Source organism: Gadus morhua, chromosome 7 (genome assembly GCF_902167405.1).
Source record: "Gadus morhua chromosome 7, gadMor3.0, whole genome shotgun sequence".
NCBI lineage: Eukaryota > Metazoa > Chordata > Actinopteri > Gadiformes > Gadidae > Gadus > Gadus morhua.
The window spans coordinates 31,869,046-31,883,337 of record NC_044054.1 but is presented as its reverse complement, the minus strand read 5'-3'; the positions used below and the strand labels follow the sequence as shown (position 1 = coordinate 31,883,337).

The 14,292-nt window shown below is 50.3% G+C and overlaps 1 protein-coding gene across 1 annotated transcript; it reads left to right on the top strand.

Annotated features, from left to right (window-relative positions):
* The first annotated feature begins 2,034 nt into the window (after window positions 1–2,034).
* On the top strand, window positions 2,035–14,040 carry zc3h12b (zinc finger CCCH-type containing 12B). The gene is made up of 6 exons (XM_030361193.1): window positions 2,035–3,229; window positions 3,695–4,218; window positions 4,316–4,455; window positions 5,282–5,516; window positions 5,768–5,874; window positions 6,012–14,040. The coding sequence occupies exons 1-6, from the start codon at window positions 3,089–3,091 to the stop codon at window positions 7,475–7,477; spliced, it is 2,613 nt and encodes an 870-aa protein (XP_030217053.1). The 5' UTR covers window positions 2,035–3,088; the 3' UTR covers window positions 7,478–14,040.
* The last annotated feature ends 252 nt before the right edge of the window (window positions 14,041–14,292 follow it).

Sequence of the window (14,292 nt, the reverse complement as noted above, 5' to 3'; positions counted from 1 at the left end):
GTGTGTGTGTGTGTGTGTGTGTGTGTGTAATCCCTAGGAGTGTAAATAAGGACATGATATTTTTGCTCATGTGAAGGTAAATTGAAATGACATTGTAACTGAAGGTAGTTTCCTTTTGTCCTGCCCCGACTATTCACTGATTCAATTACCATTGTATTCTGAAAGAAATGGTATAATTTAGATTTAAATCAATTCTTCTCACTATCAACTATTGGGGATATATTTTAGGAGGGGCCTATTTAGTCAATTTAACATTAGTAGAAATATGGAGGAAAGATCTGCGATAGACAGATGTTTAGGCCCAATAGGCAAATGTGTTATGTTTACATTAAGGTGTATAATTATGTAGACAAATTATAAACCGTGTAAAACAGTAACAATAATTGCAACTGAACTGTCTGGGCTCAGCCAACGCTTCTCAGGAGGAAGGCATCAAACCTGCGACCGTTTTGGAAGGAGGTGTGAAGTGACAACATGTTCAGAGCAGGCTGTTCTGGGCTTCTCTGCATGTCACCCACCACAGTGCTGCTACCAGCTACCAGCCCGCACGTGTTACAGCTAGCTACAGCCAGCTACCAGCCTGCACGTGTTACAGCTAGCTACAGCTAGCTACAGCTAGCTACAGCAAGCTACAGCTAGCTACAGCAAGCTACCAGCCCGCACGTGTTACAGAAAGCTAGAGCTAGCTACCAGCCCGCACGTGTTACAGCTAGCTACAGCCAGCTACCAGCCCGCACGTGTTACAGCTAGCTACAGCTAGCTACCAGCCCGTACGTGTTACAGCTAGCTACAGCCAGCTACCAGCCTGCACGTGTTACAGCTAGCTACAGCTAGCTACAGCAAGCTACCAGCCCGCACGTGTTACAGCTAGCTACAGCCAGCTACCAGCCCGCACGTGTTACAGCTAGCTACAGCCAGCTACCAGCCCGCACGTGTTACAGCTAGCTACAGCTAGCTACCAGCCCGCACGTGTTACAGCTAGCTACCAGCCCGCACGTGTTACAGCTAGCTACCAGCCCGCACGTGTTACAGCTAGCTACAGCCCGCACGTGTTACAGCTAGCTACAGCTAGCTACCAGGCCAGCCTGCACTTGTTACAGCTAGCTACCAATACAGAGATAGGTCATTAAGAAGCAGGTAGGGGTTACACAGTACAGTATCAGGTCATAAAGGAGCAGGTAGGGGTTACACAGTACAGTATCAGGTCATTAAGGAGCAGGTAGGGTTTAGACAGTACAGAGAAAGGTCATTAAGTAGGGGTTAGACAGTACAGAGACAGGTCATTAAGGAGCAGGTAGGGGTTAGACAGTACAGAGACAGGTCATTAAGGAGCAGGTAGGGGTTAGACAGTACAGAGACAGGTCATTAAGGAGCAGGTAGGGGTTAGACATTACAAAGACAGGTCATTTAGGAGCAGGTAGGGGTTAGACAGTACAGAGACAGGTCATTAATGAGCAGGTAGGGGTTAGACAGTACAGAGACAGGTCATTAAGGAGCAGGTAGGGGTTAGACAGTACAGAGACAAGTCATTAAGGAGCAGGTAGGGGTTAGACAGTACAGAGACAGGTCCCTACGGAGCAGGTAGGGGTTAGACAGTACAGAGACAGGTCCCTACGGAGCAGGTAGGGGTTAGACAGTACAGAGACAGGTCATTAGAGTAGGTAGTGATCAGGGGGCATCTTGCTCTAGGATGACTATAGGTAGACAGTGGACATCGGGAATCTAACCCAGAACATTGCGGCTGGGAATCCAACACCCTGACCAATCATTACACTATCTTGCCTCTTTTTCCATGTCTCTCTGCGGCTAATGTAGCCTGGATACCAGCCTGAACTCCGCCCACAAAATATTTGGTCCGGGAGATTCAGTCTGGAATTGAGCTCGTTGGGAGGTATTAGGTCAGATCAAAAAGTGATCTGACCAATCAAATTGTAAGGGCGGGCTTTATACGTTGATGGACAGATGATACACATTAACGTAATCAACCACGTCACCAAAGAGCGCTCAGCACTTTTACTTTTTTTCCCAAAAATGCTGACCGTGTTGCCAATTTGTCCGTGTATCCTTAAATTCTTTTTACAAAACAGGCATAAATCGTTTATGTCCATCTTCTTTTTCTACTTCTTCGAACGTGCGCTCAGTTGAGTTAGTTTGAGAATAGCTGTGCTTCGCACAACATACGTCACATACTACGTTGCTCTGATTGGTTTTAGGTCTATCCAATTGAGCGAAGAGGCATTTTCCTTCCTGGATCCGCCCTATAATCACAGCCCAATGGTTCGGTCTCAGACTCATATTCTGACTAGAATTATGAGTATGACATCGCCAGGCTACGGCTAATGACTAAACATCAGCTTTTCCGGTCTCATTAATAATTGAAGGGCTGCAACCAGTGATTATCTGGATCATTATTAACAGTGCCCGCCCGTCAGAAGACACCTGCACCCTTCTCCGTGCATCAGAGATGGAAATAATCTTCTGTGGCCAAAAAACATGAGGGAACGATCATCTACTGGTAGGGGTGTTTCACCCTCAGCTGAAAGGCTCTGGGTTCAAACCCCGATGCCCTAAGTCCTTCCTGTAGGCATCCTCGAGCAAGATGCCCTCTAGCCCCAACCTGTTCCCTACGATTAGTCTGTGACAGCGTTCACACTAGACTTTTTCTTGGGCGGACAAATGTCCGACACTATTCCAGAATATCGGACATTTGGAATATCTTCCGGACGTTATTAATAATTAAATAATGCGTGCGTGCAATCGGCCAATGTCCGGCTATAGCCGGCTAACGTGAACACTGGTCTGTGAGCTAAGTAGCATGATCATACTCCTCAATGAGTCCGGACCTTCTCCCCGTGTTCCTCTCCAGGGTTCCAGGGTGTGTCTGACCTGACCGGCACGTCACGGAGGAGACCACATCGACCTTCTGTCCACCGCACTCTCTCCTCCCTCCCTCCCCTCCCCCCCTCCTCCTCCTCCCCCCAGCTAGAGCGGACCGCTGGGACATGCCCCCGGGGCTGTGCTGGAGGTGAGGCAGCATGCGCGGGACCGTGGCGAGGGCCGCGGCGGCGACCACGGCGAGGGGGACGTGATGTCAACATGGTCCACGGCGGAGCACATCAACATGGAGCAACGGCCCAGCAGGGGGGAGGACGAGCCCCGGGACCAGGGGTCTGAGGAGGGCAGCAGCTCCGACAGCGACCCCGACGACCAGGGAGGGACCCGCCTGCAGGTCGGTCTCCGGACTCTCCTGCCGCCAACGTTACACCAGAGCGGGCCTTTTTGGCCAGGAGTGGCAGCTAGACTCTGGACGGGTCCTCCTAGGGCTGGAAGATATCGTTCCTTCTGTTTGTGGCGGCAGGCGCTCAGGAGGTAGAGCGGGTCGGCTGGTAACCAGAAGGTCGCTAGTTCGATCTCCGGCTCTTGCTAGTTCGACACCTCTCCGGTGTCGAGGTGTCCCCGAGCGAGACACCTCACCCTCACTGCTCCCGACGAGCTGGCTGTCGCCTTGCAGGGTGGACACTGTCGTTGGTGTGTGAATGGATGAATGTTAGGCAATAACTGTCGCTTTGAGTGGCCCCTGGTTAGAAAAGCGCAATAAATGCGGTCCACCTGAAGCCATGTATCATGGCAGGCTTTGCGTACTACGGTCTAGGGATTGTGTTGTCGTCTCCACTAACCCACGGCTCCCCACCAGGTGACCCCAGGGGGCGGCGGGGGGGGGAGTGGCTGCCGACGGCGGGACCCGCTGGTGGCCAAGCCCCATCGCCAGCTGTGCCGCTCGCCCTGCCTGGACCGGCCTAGCTTCTCCCAGAGCAGCACCGCGCACGACCTCCGCACCGACGACGGCGCCAACGCCGCCGCCGCGGCGGCGTCTCCGCCGGTCGGCGCGCGCCACCACGCCGGCGAGCGCGACTACCAGAGCAAGATGGAGTTCGCCCTGAAGCTGGGCTACTCGGGCGTGCAGGTGGACACGGTGCTCCACAAGCTGGGTGCGGCGGCGCTCATCAACGACGTGCTGGCCGAGCTGGTGCGCCTGGGCAACGCGCCGGAGCCCGAGGCCAAGGCCGGTGGCGCCGGCACGGCCAGGGCCGCCGCGGGGCCCCGGGCCCCCTGCGTCACCGAGGCCCCCAGCCCCGAGGTCTCCCTGGAGGAGGAGCCGTGCGAGACCTGCGAGAATCTGCGGCCCATTGTGGTGGACGGCTCCAACGTGGCCATGAGGTAGGAGAGGAGGTCCGGTCCAACATTACTGGCAGACAGGCTGTTGTGTCTCTGACGGTGACATCGTAACGGAGACGGGGTACCTGTGTGTCCGTAGCCATGGGAACAAGGAGGTGTTCTCGTGCCGGGGCATCCAGCTGGCCATCGAGTGGTTCCTGGAGAAGGGACACCGGGACATCACCGTGTTCGTCCCCACCTGGAGGAAGGAGCAGTCCCGCCCGGACGCCCTCATCACAGGTACCCCCCCCCCCCCCCCACGGAGACCACCACGTGACACGCATACTAATTTGAGTAGTACTGGTCACTGGTATCCCCAAACGGATACCGCCACACAATATGTATACTTGTACTACAGCGAGTCGTACTCATACCAGGGTTTGTTTTCCTTGTTTTGGAACGCAACGGGAAACACAACGAGGCTCCGTGCGAGCCGAGTTATAAACGGAACAGTTGATCCTTTGAATCATTCAATCGCTTGGCTCGCCAACAGTGAGACGAACAAAATAACACTCGCAAATTTCCTAAAAACAAAAAGGACAGCATTTAGTTTCACAGAAATTTGCCGCTGAATGGGACTGGAAGCCAGAAGGTTCTGGGTCCAATACCCGGTTTCTACAGCCTTACCTGTTGGCTCCTTGAGCAAGATGCCCCCTAACCACTACTCGCTCTTTAATGAAATGTCCCCATACTGTCTAACCCCTACCGTCCCTCTATATATACTATCTAACCCCTGCCTGCTCTTTCACGACATATCACTCTATATACTCTAACCTCTACCGTCCCTCTATACATACTGTCTCACCCTTACTGTCCCTCTATACATACTGTCTCACCCTTACCGTCCCTCTATATATACTGTCTAACCCCTACCGTCACTCTATATAGACTGTCTAACCCCTATCTGCTCTTTAATGACATGTCACTCTATACATACTGCCTAACCCCTACTGTCCCTCTATATAGACATGTCACTCTATACATACTGTCTACCCCGGCTCCCTCCCCATGAGTCACGTCTGATAAAGCCTCCAGCTCAGTAGATAAGGTGGTGCCCTCTCCCCAGACCAGGAGATCCTGCGGCGGCTGGAGAAGGAGAAGCTGCTGGTGTTCACGCCGTCGCGACGCGTGCAGGGCCGGCGCGTGGTCTGCTACGACGACCGCTTCATCGTCAAGCTGGCCTACGACTCGGACGGCATCATCGTGTCCAACGACAACTACCGCGACCTGCAGAACGAGAAGCCCGAGTGGAAGACCTTCATCGAGGAGAGGCTCCTCATGTACTCCTTCGTCAACGACAAGTGAGTGACAGGTGTCGATGAGGGACAGGTCGTCGCCGTTGTTGTACAGGCACAGGCCCGTGTGTTGTGATGGCAACCTTTAGCAGAAGGGCAAAGGTTGCTCGTTGTGTATTTGGTAGAAGCTTGGTTCCTCTGTAGGTTGTTAAACTCTGATGACTGACGCACAGGCCTAGCCGGGTCTATCAATCACCATCATGGGGTTTTCCTGGAAGATGACAGGGGTAATAAGGAATAACCACGTCCTCCTCCAGGTTCATGCCACCTGACGACCCCCTGGGGAGACACGGGCCGAGCCTGGAGAACTTCCTCCGCAAGCGGCCCGTGGTCCCGGAGCATAAAAAGCAGCCGTGCCCCTATGGTAGGACCCGCGGTCCACCGCTACACCTCTTACTTCTCGCTACACCTTCTGCTGCACCTCTACTCTCCTGCTCCACCTCCACACACTCACCCCACCCTCCTCCTCCTCACCTCCGGTATGTCTGGTTCTCTCCGCAGGTAAGAAGTGCACATACGGCCACAAGTGTAAGTACTACCACCCCGAGCGCGTCAACCAGCCGCAGCGCTCCGTGGCCGACGAGCTGCGCGCCTTCGCCAAGCTGTCGGCCGTGAAGACCATGAGCGAGGGCGCGCTGGTCAAGTGCGGCCTGGGCCCGGCCGGCGCCAAGGAGGGCGGCGGCGGCTCGGAGGCCAAGCGCGTAGCGCCCAAGCGCCAGTCGGACCCCAGCATCCGCTCCCCGGCCTGCGAGCCCGAGGAGACGGCGCCGTCGCCCCTTGCCGCCGCCCGCAAGCCGGAGGCGAGCTCCGTGCCTTCGCTGGTGTCGGCGCTGAGCGTGCCCACCATGCAGCCCGCCAAGAGCCACGCACCCGGCGCCCTGAACACGCGCTCCGCCAGCAGCCCCGTGCCGGGCTCCATGCACTTCTCCCACAGCTCCCTGGAGCACATGTCCAGCGTGCACTACCCGCCCATCCTGGTGACCAACAGCCACGGGGCCTCGGTCACCTACAGCGACCAGTTCCCCAAGTACGACTCGGTCAGCGACCACGGCTACTACTCGCTGCACAGCGACTTCTCCACCATGAGCATGGGCAGCATGCAGAACGTGGACAGCTTCTGCAGCATGGAGCACGAGCACGGGGGGGGCGGGGCCTACCAGCGGCCGGGCCCGGGCCGCCGCCCCGAGTCCTGCCTCAGCCACTCCAACAGCGACTCCTTCTCCTCCTACGGGGACCACTACCCCGGCTCGGGGGACGGCAGCCTGGAGGAGAGTCTGAAGGGGCCACGGCCGCCCTCGCTGAGCCAGGCGCAGATCCACGCCTTCTCCCACGGCTTCCACCGGGACGCCCTGACCCGCGTGCACAGCTACGGCCCAGAGGAGCCCAAGCCGGGGCTCCGCAAGGCGGGCGGCGGGCACCTGGCGCCCCACATCCAGCACGTGCCGGTGGGCGCGCGGTCCAGCTGCCCCGGGGACTACCCCCAGACGCAGAGCGTCCTGCCGCCGCTGTCGGCGCAGCCCGCCCGCTCGCTGGGCATGACGCGCATGGACAGCATCTCGGACTCGCGGCTGTACGAGAGCAACCCCATGCGGCAGCGCGGGCGGCCCCCGCTGTGCCGCGAGCAGCACGCCAGCTGGGACCCGCTGCCCTGCGTGGGCGGCGACTCGTACGGGTACCACTCGTACCCGCTGAGCGCCGGCCTCGTGCCGTGCTGCGAGCGCGTCATGGTGCGCAGCATGCCCGACAAGATGGAGCAGATCTGGAAGTCGCCGTGGGAGACGCCGCCGCCGCCGCCGCCCGCCGCCGAGCGCCACGTGGCCCCGGAGCAGCGGTACCAGACGTACCGCAACCTGTGCAACATCTTCCCGGCGTACGTGGTGCACGCCGTCATGGAGAAGAACCCCCACCTGAGCGACCCGCAGCAGCTGGCCGCCGTGATCGTCACCAAGCTGAGGTCCTGTCACTGAGTGCCGGCACGTTCGTTCACATTGCCCACAATGCCCTGGGGCCGCTCATTGGGTGTTTGGCGCGTTTGGGTGGACGACGGTGTGTTTGTTTGTTTTTCGGATGACGGTGGCACTTTGAGCCACGTTTCCCGGGTGTTGTGTTAACTGGAGCAACACTGCCCTCAAGAGGATCTGGAAAGTACTGCAGTGCGACGAGTCACTCAGAGAACTCCGTAAGTAAAAGTCAATCCAACGTTTGGATGTTTGACGCAGGAAAAACCAAGACTGAATATCTTTTGTCGTGCATTTTCATATTCTCTCATTTTAAAACTCGGACCGGGACACACAACACCTGGGGCGCTTCATAACAGCCACGTAGCACATGCATGGAAAACATCCGACTTTATACTAAATATACAGTTATATATTGTATATATCCACATTATGTCTTAAAGCTTTTCAAGATTCTGACCATTCTCCACTCTGTTGCTCAACATGATGCAGCTCATAATTAGTATTAAAAAAGGCATATCTGCAACGATCATTAACATCACGTGGCTACCTGAGGCCATGCTCTCACGATGACCCAAGAACTACTGTTGACCACCAGCTCCGTCAATGAGGCCATTAGCCCATGATACGACACAAGCTAGCAAAGTGAGGCACACGCACTTGCCCTCGAAATGACCCCTGGATTCATCTCAACAGCAAGATTCATCGGACATCCTGATTCAGGCGTGAATCAGACGCTTCAGTGCGTCCCCCCAGGTTGTTGATGTGTGTCCGACACGGGGGTTTGACGTACGCGCGAGGTGACCGAAGTCTTGCGCGTTGTTTGTTGTCGTGTTTCCTCGGAGGAGCGCGAGGGAGGCTGCTTCTTACCTCACAGCATGACGCCTTATCTCCCACCGACCCATGCTTCAGCCACCCCCTCGTCTGCTGCTCTGCCTCCTCCTCCTCCGCCCGCCCGCCACATGTAAAGATCTATTTTCTCAGTTTCACCTCACAAAGCTACTATTTTGGTAGGACTGAAAAGGCTCGGACCCGGGAACGCACACGTCTTTGTACATAGAATTCACACCAAGCCATCATTTCAGACATTAATACGCTGCTAAACAATGCCAAAAAATGAATCTATTTAGTGTATTTACTACTATTCATTTAGGGAGCAGGGCAACAGGGAGAAGGTGGGAGCAGGGCTAGGCATCACCGTAAGTGGTAGTCTGAGGACATGGGGATCGAACCCCCCGGGTTGCGAGTCCAACACCCGAGGCGCCACAGCTCCATCCTGGCCCAGAGTTCTTCTCCCGGGTTGGAGGGTTCAACCGAATCATAGATGTTGTTTCAACAGTTCATTTGGTGTCGTTTTCCGTCCGGTGTATTTATTGCAGATTCAGGATTTTCTAACATATATATTTCTGTAAGATGTTTCTATGATGCTCAAAGTTGGCACAATTTAGATTTGCCCGAATTAATTTTGTCGGAATATCGAGGGATATTTCTCAATGGAAAAGTATATCGCAAGGAGGTCTGCAACTATATTAACCGTATAAAAAAATGTTTGTAAAAAAGTATTTTATGCTAACCGAGCAACGCTCGGATTGTGGTCGTAACTTCACCCACAACGGCTCCACCGCTCAAAACATAAACCGGAGAAGGTTTCTCGATGTGGGGAGACTGCTTTCTACTCTCTGCTTTTTCACAAAGTAGGAAGAAGAATCTTATTGCCTTGCAGTCTAGTACACTCACATGTTCACTTTAACTCGATGGTCCACCTCTACCCCGTGTCCCAGTCAGCTCGGAGCCGTACCGTTAAAGATGGCGCTGGCTCTGCTGAACCCGGACCTTATTGCTTTACAAAGGGACGTACCATTGGACTCGGTTCTCGTGATGCACTTTGATATCCAGCACATTGAGCTTCTAATGTTGACTTTCGTCTGTGCCATTTCAATACATGTAAATATGTGCTAAATATACATTATAGTTGTCGTAGTGTCACCGAGTCGGTTGTATTCGAGAATCCCGCCCCGCATACACGACATCGTACCAGCCATGTATAGAATGGTACGCACCAAGAATGGGGACGCCATGTTCCACGTCTAACAAGGCTTGGGTTTGTTCCTGAAGCCTAACCTAATTCGTCCAAGAAGTCCGCTATAGTAGGTGTCCGAGTTAGGCCCGGGGCCTGGCGGTTAAAGAGCCTTGGACGTTACTAATAACGACCGACGTAACACCGCGACTCGCCGCTCACATTAGTAAAAAAACGCTCCGAAGTTTCAGTTGGTGACATCAGTGCCTTGCTACAGTCCGCGTTGCTTAGCGACCAGGTGTTTACCTCGTCATCACAGGAGGTGGTACTTTACCGCGTTTACAAGTATCTGACACACAGCCACAGACGCATGCGGCCGTCCGGTGGCGTAACGAGGCGTTGCTACGGGCAACACCATAGTATCTGGTGGATGGCGTCTGGCTCTGGGGCCACTGGGGGAACGCAGTGGGCCGAGCCAGCCTTAACGCCGGGTTAACTAGGCGTCTTTTAAACAGGAATACCACTTAATCCGATCACTTGAGGTGGTTTTATAATCCTTAGAATAAACATCATGGTTTTGTTGTATAGGAAGTGAATCGAGAGTTGCCACTATTTTCAGCTATCAAATTAATTAAGATATTTAATCAATAGACGTACGTGAATGTGATGAAGACAATAAAATAACAAGTATACCTTTGGCGTTGGGCCAAATACAAGTACAGTACTAACGTCATTTTTAACTAAACAAATCTAAAGCTGCACATTTAATAACACCACACTACTACATTTCCCGAAAACAAAGTGGTATTAGTCTTAATCTAGTTTTTTAATCAAGCCTAAACTAGACTTATCGTGCTTTAGAACGTGTACATTTCTCTAAATGCTGTGTGAAAGTGCTTAGATGTACAGTTAGGAGGAAAGAAAAAACCCTTATTTGATTGTTGCTCTCCCCAAAGGACTTTTTGGGTTCTGAGGACTTAGTTTTTTCATGGAGTGGGATAGAGGCGTCCTATCCACTCATGAGAAGGTGAACATAACTGCCTAAATGTTTCCTCCTGTGAAACAATTGGATCGCAAAGGCTGCCGTCAAGGTTGTTTCTGGCATTTGGCTTAGGGTTTGCGGGCCATTCCTTCCCACTTCCCCTACATCCTTCTACCCTTCCCCTACAGCCTTCTCCACTTTCTCCTACACCCTTCTCCACTTCCCCTACTACATCCATCTCCACTTCATCCTACATCGTTCTCTACTTCATCGTCCTCCTCTCCCTCCTCCATCTCAGCCACCCTTCTAAGTAATAGACCATTAAGGCCATCATATCCCGAGCAAAAGGTGTGGTGCTAGCCTTTGTTAGCCGAGGATGCTCACGATGAGGCTTGCAACCAAATTGATTTGATTGTTTACCTCATGGTAGCATGATGCTACATTGTATTTCGATATGTAAAATTGAATTAGAATTGAATAATTGTAAATGCCCAACACACCCACATACACCCACATATATGAGACAGGGATCTTTACAGGCAAAAAATATGTAGCTAATTAAAACAATAATTTCAACTGCTGATTTGTACTAGCCGTCGACTCACCAACAGAGGGCAGTGTTGGGCTGGCTGTCCCTTGGTACCGCAACCCTTGCTCACCGGTCTGTTGCGTCACTCCACCCCTGAAAGTGCGACTTGCAGGTTGGCAGCCCGTTTATTCAAAATGTAGAAAAAGAAAGACCTACAATTTATTTGTTTTGCTACCCACACGTTAGTGATCCGGGGATGCCAGTCTGTCAGGTGCCCTTCACTTTTCCACCATGCACCCAATGCGCACCATGCGTTGCGCACCGTATCGCCTGGAGGGAAAGGGGCGTGCCCAGCTCCCTCCCATACCCTCCATCTTGTTTAAAGGCCGCAAACAGCTAAGCCACAAATGTCTAGAATTGACTTTTGCTTGTTGATACAAATTGTATCTATAACTTGATTGTAAAATACATTTAAAAAATAAAAAAAAGTTGAAAAAAACTAAACAAAAGAACTGTAAAGTGTAAAGCTAGTTTTATTTAAATGTAGCGAAGAAAACCTTAACCGCCATAACGTTTGTGACACCGTGTGTCACTGGGAGTAGCCCATTAGTATGTACTAACACTCTCGGGGTACAGCAGTTTGTTATTTAAAGGGGCATTCTAGTGCTACACGAGTACTACACAGTACACAGATACCTGTGTACACAGATAGCAGTACGTGCTGTGGCCTCTGTACATATTCTTGTGTGTGTATATACTTGTATGCAAAGTTAAAGGTGTAGTGTGGGGACTTTAGTGGCATCTAGTGGAGCAAACTCGTCAGGATTGGATTTTTTTAATTAGTGTTTAACCCCGTTCAAATAGGAGTCATATTTTCGTCACCTTAGATTGAGCCCTGTTCCACTGCAATTTCTACAGCAGCCAAGAATGGACAAATTACTCTAGAGAGGATGCGTTTTTATAAAACGCTACCACAATGAGGAACAACTAACAATCCTAATCAGCTTCCCCTAAGTACTATATTTTTACAGACTGAATAACTAGACACAATTCATAAATCTATATCAAGGGACCTCATCACTTGACACTTGGCAACTTGATGCTGTCGCAGACCATCATTTTTGGTCGCAATCTGAAACCTCATTGCAAGACGACACTAAATTCTCATATATAGCACCTTTAACTTTAAAAGTAAAACAAATTTTAAAATAACTTGTTATAGCTGGATGGCCATGCAACAGGTATTGATAGCATGTGTACCGCAGAACCACATGCTATCCATTTGCTTATCTTTTAGCATGCTAATGCTAAAATGCTAGCACCCTAGCGTACTAACACAATCCCATGTACTAGCCTTATCCTACATCCATGGAATAGCGTGCTTGACCATTAGCATGCTAACCTGAAAATTCTCACATGATAGCATGCTAATGCACTGGCACGCTAAGATAGGCCTACTTGCATGGTAACAAGCACTAGCAAGAATTTCCTTACATTTACATGCTAAAGCTTACCTGCTAGCCCACGAGAGCGCTGTGTGGTTTCTAAGGTGTGGCTATGACGTTGCTAGGGTTCTCTGGGCCAATGATTGAATAAGAAGTTCTGAATGTGAACCAGTGCACCTGGGTTAAATTGTGCTCTCTCCACCCTAGTGTTAATGCTGTATAGATATTATATCGTCAGTCCGTTTCGTCAAACACGTTTGGAAGTGTATTTGCTGCACAAGGATTACTCTATTTTGAAGGACAAAATAATATTTTGTTGTACTATTAAGGTTGAGATGGTGGACACAAAAATGTCTGCTGTTTATTGAATGAACAATAACCCAGTGTGTTGATAAAGTAGGTGTGTTGAACCGTGTTTTTTTTTACCGAGCTTCTTTCACTAAAAGTAGTTCACTTGTTCATATATTAATTGGATGGTCTTGCTTACCCCTGTGACTCACAGAAAGTCAACTATTGACACTTTTTAGCTGGAGTTAATTTTGTTGCTATCGAGTGTGTGTTGTCGGTCCAAGTCAATTGTTCAGTTGATGTGACCCAAACCAAAGTGTTTTTAGTGTGTAACCAAGTTGTACAGACACAATGCAAATGCAGTAATGTACAAAAATATATATATATTGGCTATTTACAGAGACGCACACACTCGCCATCAAACAGAGTTTACACATACAATGCTGCCAGTATTCTAGTAGTTTGGTTAAATTAAACAGAAGAAGATGATTGGTTCTCTCGGTGTGAAAAAAAGCCAAATTTTCCTCCGCAAATTGAGTACAGAGGATTTGTCCACCGATCGTTTTATAGAGTCTGGAAATGTAACTTAGTGATCCACATATTTGACCCCAATCCATTTGGGATGGAAGGGCATTTTGGTCAGACGTTCACAAAACAACACTTTTATACAGACAACATTGTACACCCTATGAAGCCGTAGTATTATGGTTATTAGGGGGAGTCACCTCATCAGGTGGCCTCCCAAATATATTTTTCCATGTCCATTTGGAATTCATTAAATATTCTATATTCATACATGTGAGAGAACAGAGAGAGGTGTGCAGTCAGGTTGAATACTACAGATTTCTAGATAAAGATTACTAGACAGTTGTGTTTTTATTTCCAAGTGGAAATGAAAACGAATTGCAATTAGCTCACGAATTTGAAGTAACATACAGACAACAGACAACACTCAGGTATAAACAAACAAAATCACTCAACGCTACAAAGGTCCTTGGTTTTGGAAAGTGAACTCTAATTAAAATGTGATGAACTTCAATTGATAAAGTCCAGGTCTGACGTTCTTAATGGAATAATTTGAAGTGTTGTGTAAATTGTGTTTGCGATGTAACGCAAGACAAAGGAATGGGGCTGTTGTGTTGTTTTGATGCGCTGCTGTGTATATCCTGTACTCCTCACTGAATGGACAGCATCACTTTTTATGGACCAAAAATATCCAATGGACTCTTTGGGTCTCGAACTCAAACAAAATGTAAGTCTTAAGGACAATGTGTTTCCCTCCATAAATAAAGTATAACTCTTTTCAAGCTGTCTTATTATTCAACTGATTCTTTGATCATTCATGTTCAATATGTTTATGTTGTTTATGTATTTATGTTTTTTTACCTTCATCCAACGATTAAAGATTGCAGTATTTTCAATTATGAGATGGATGGGGTGCAAGTTGAAATACTAAATGTATCATTCAAAGACCTGAAACACTTAACCATAACCTTTAGTTAAAATGGCTTTTCAAATGTTACTCAATCATTTCAGAAATCTGTCAGTGTGGAGACACTGGGA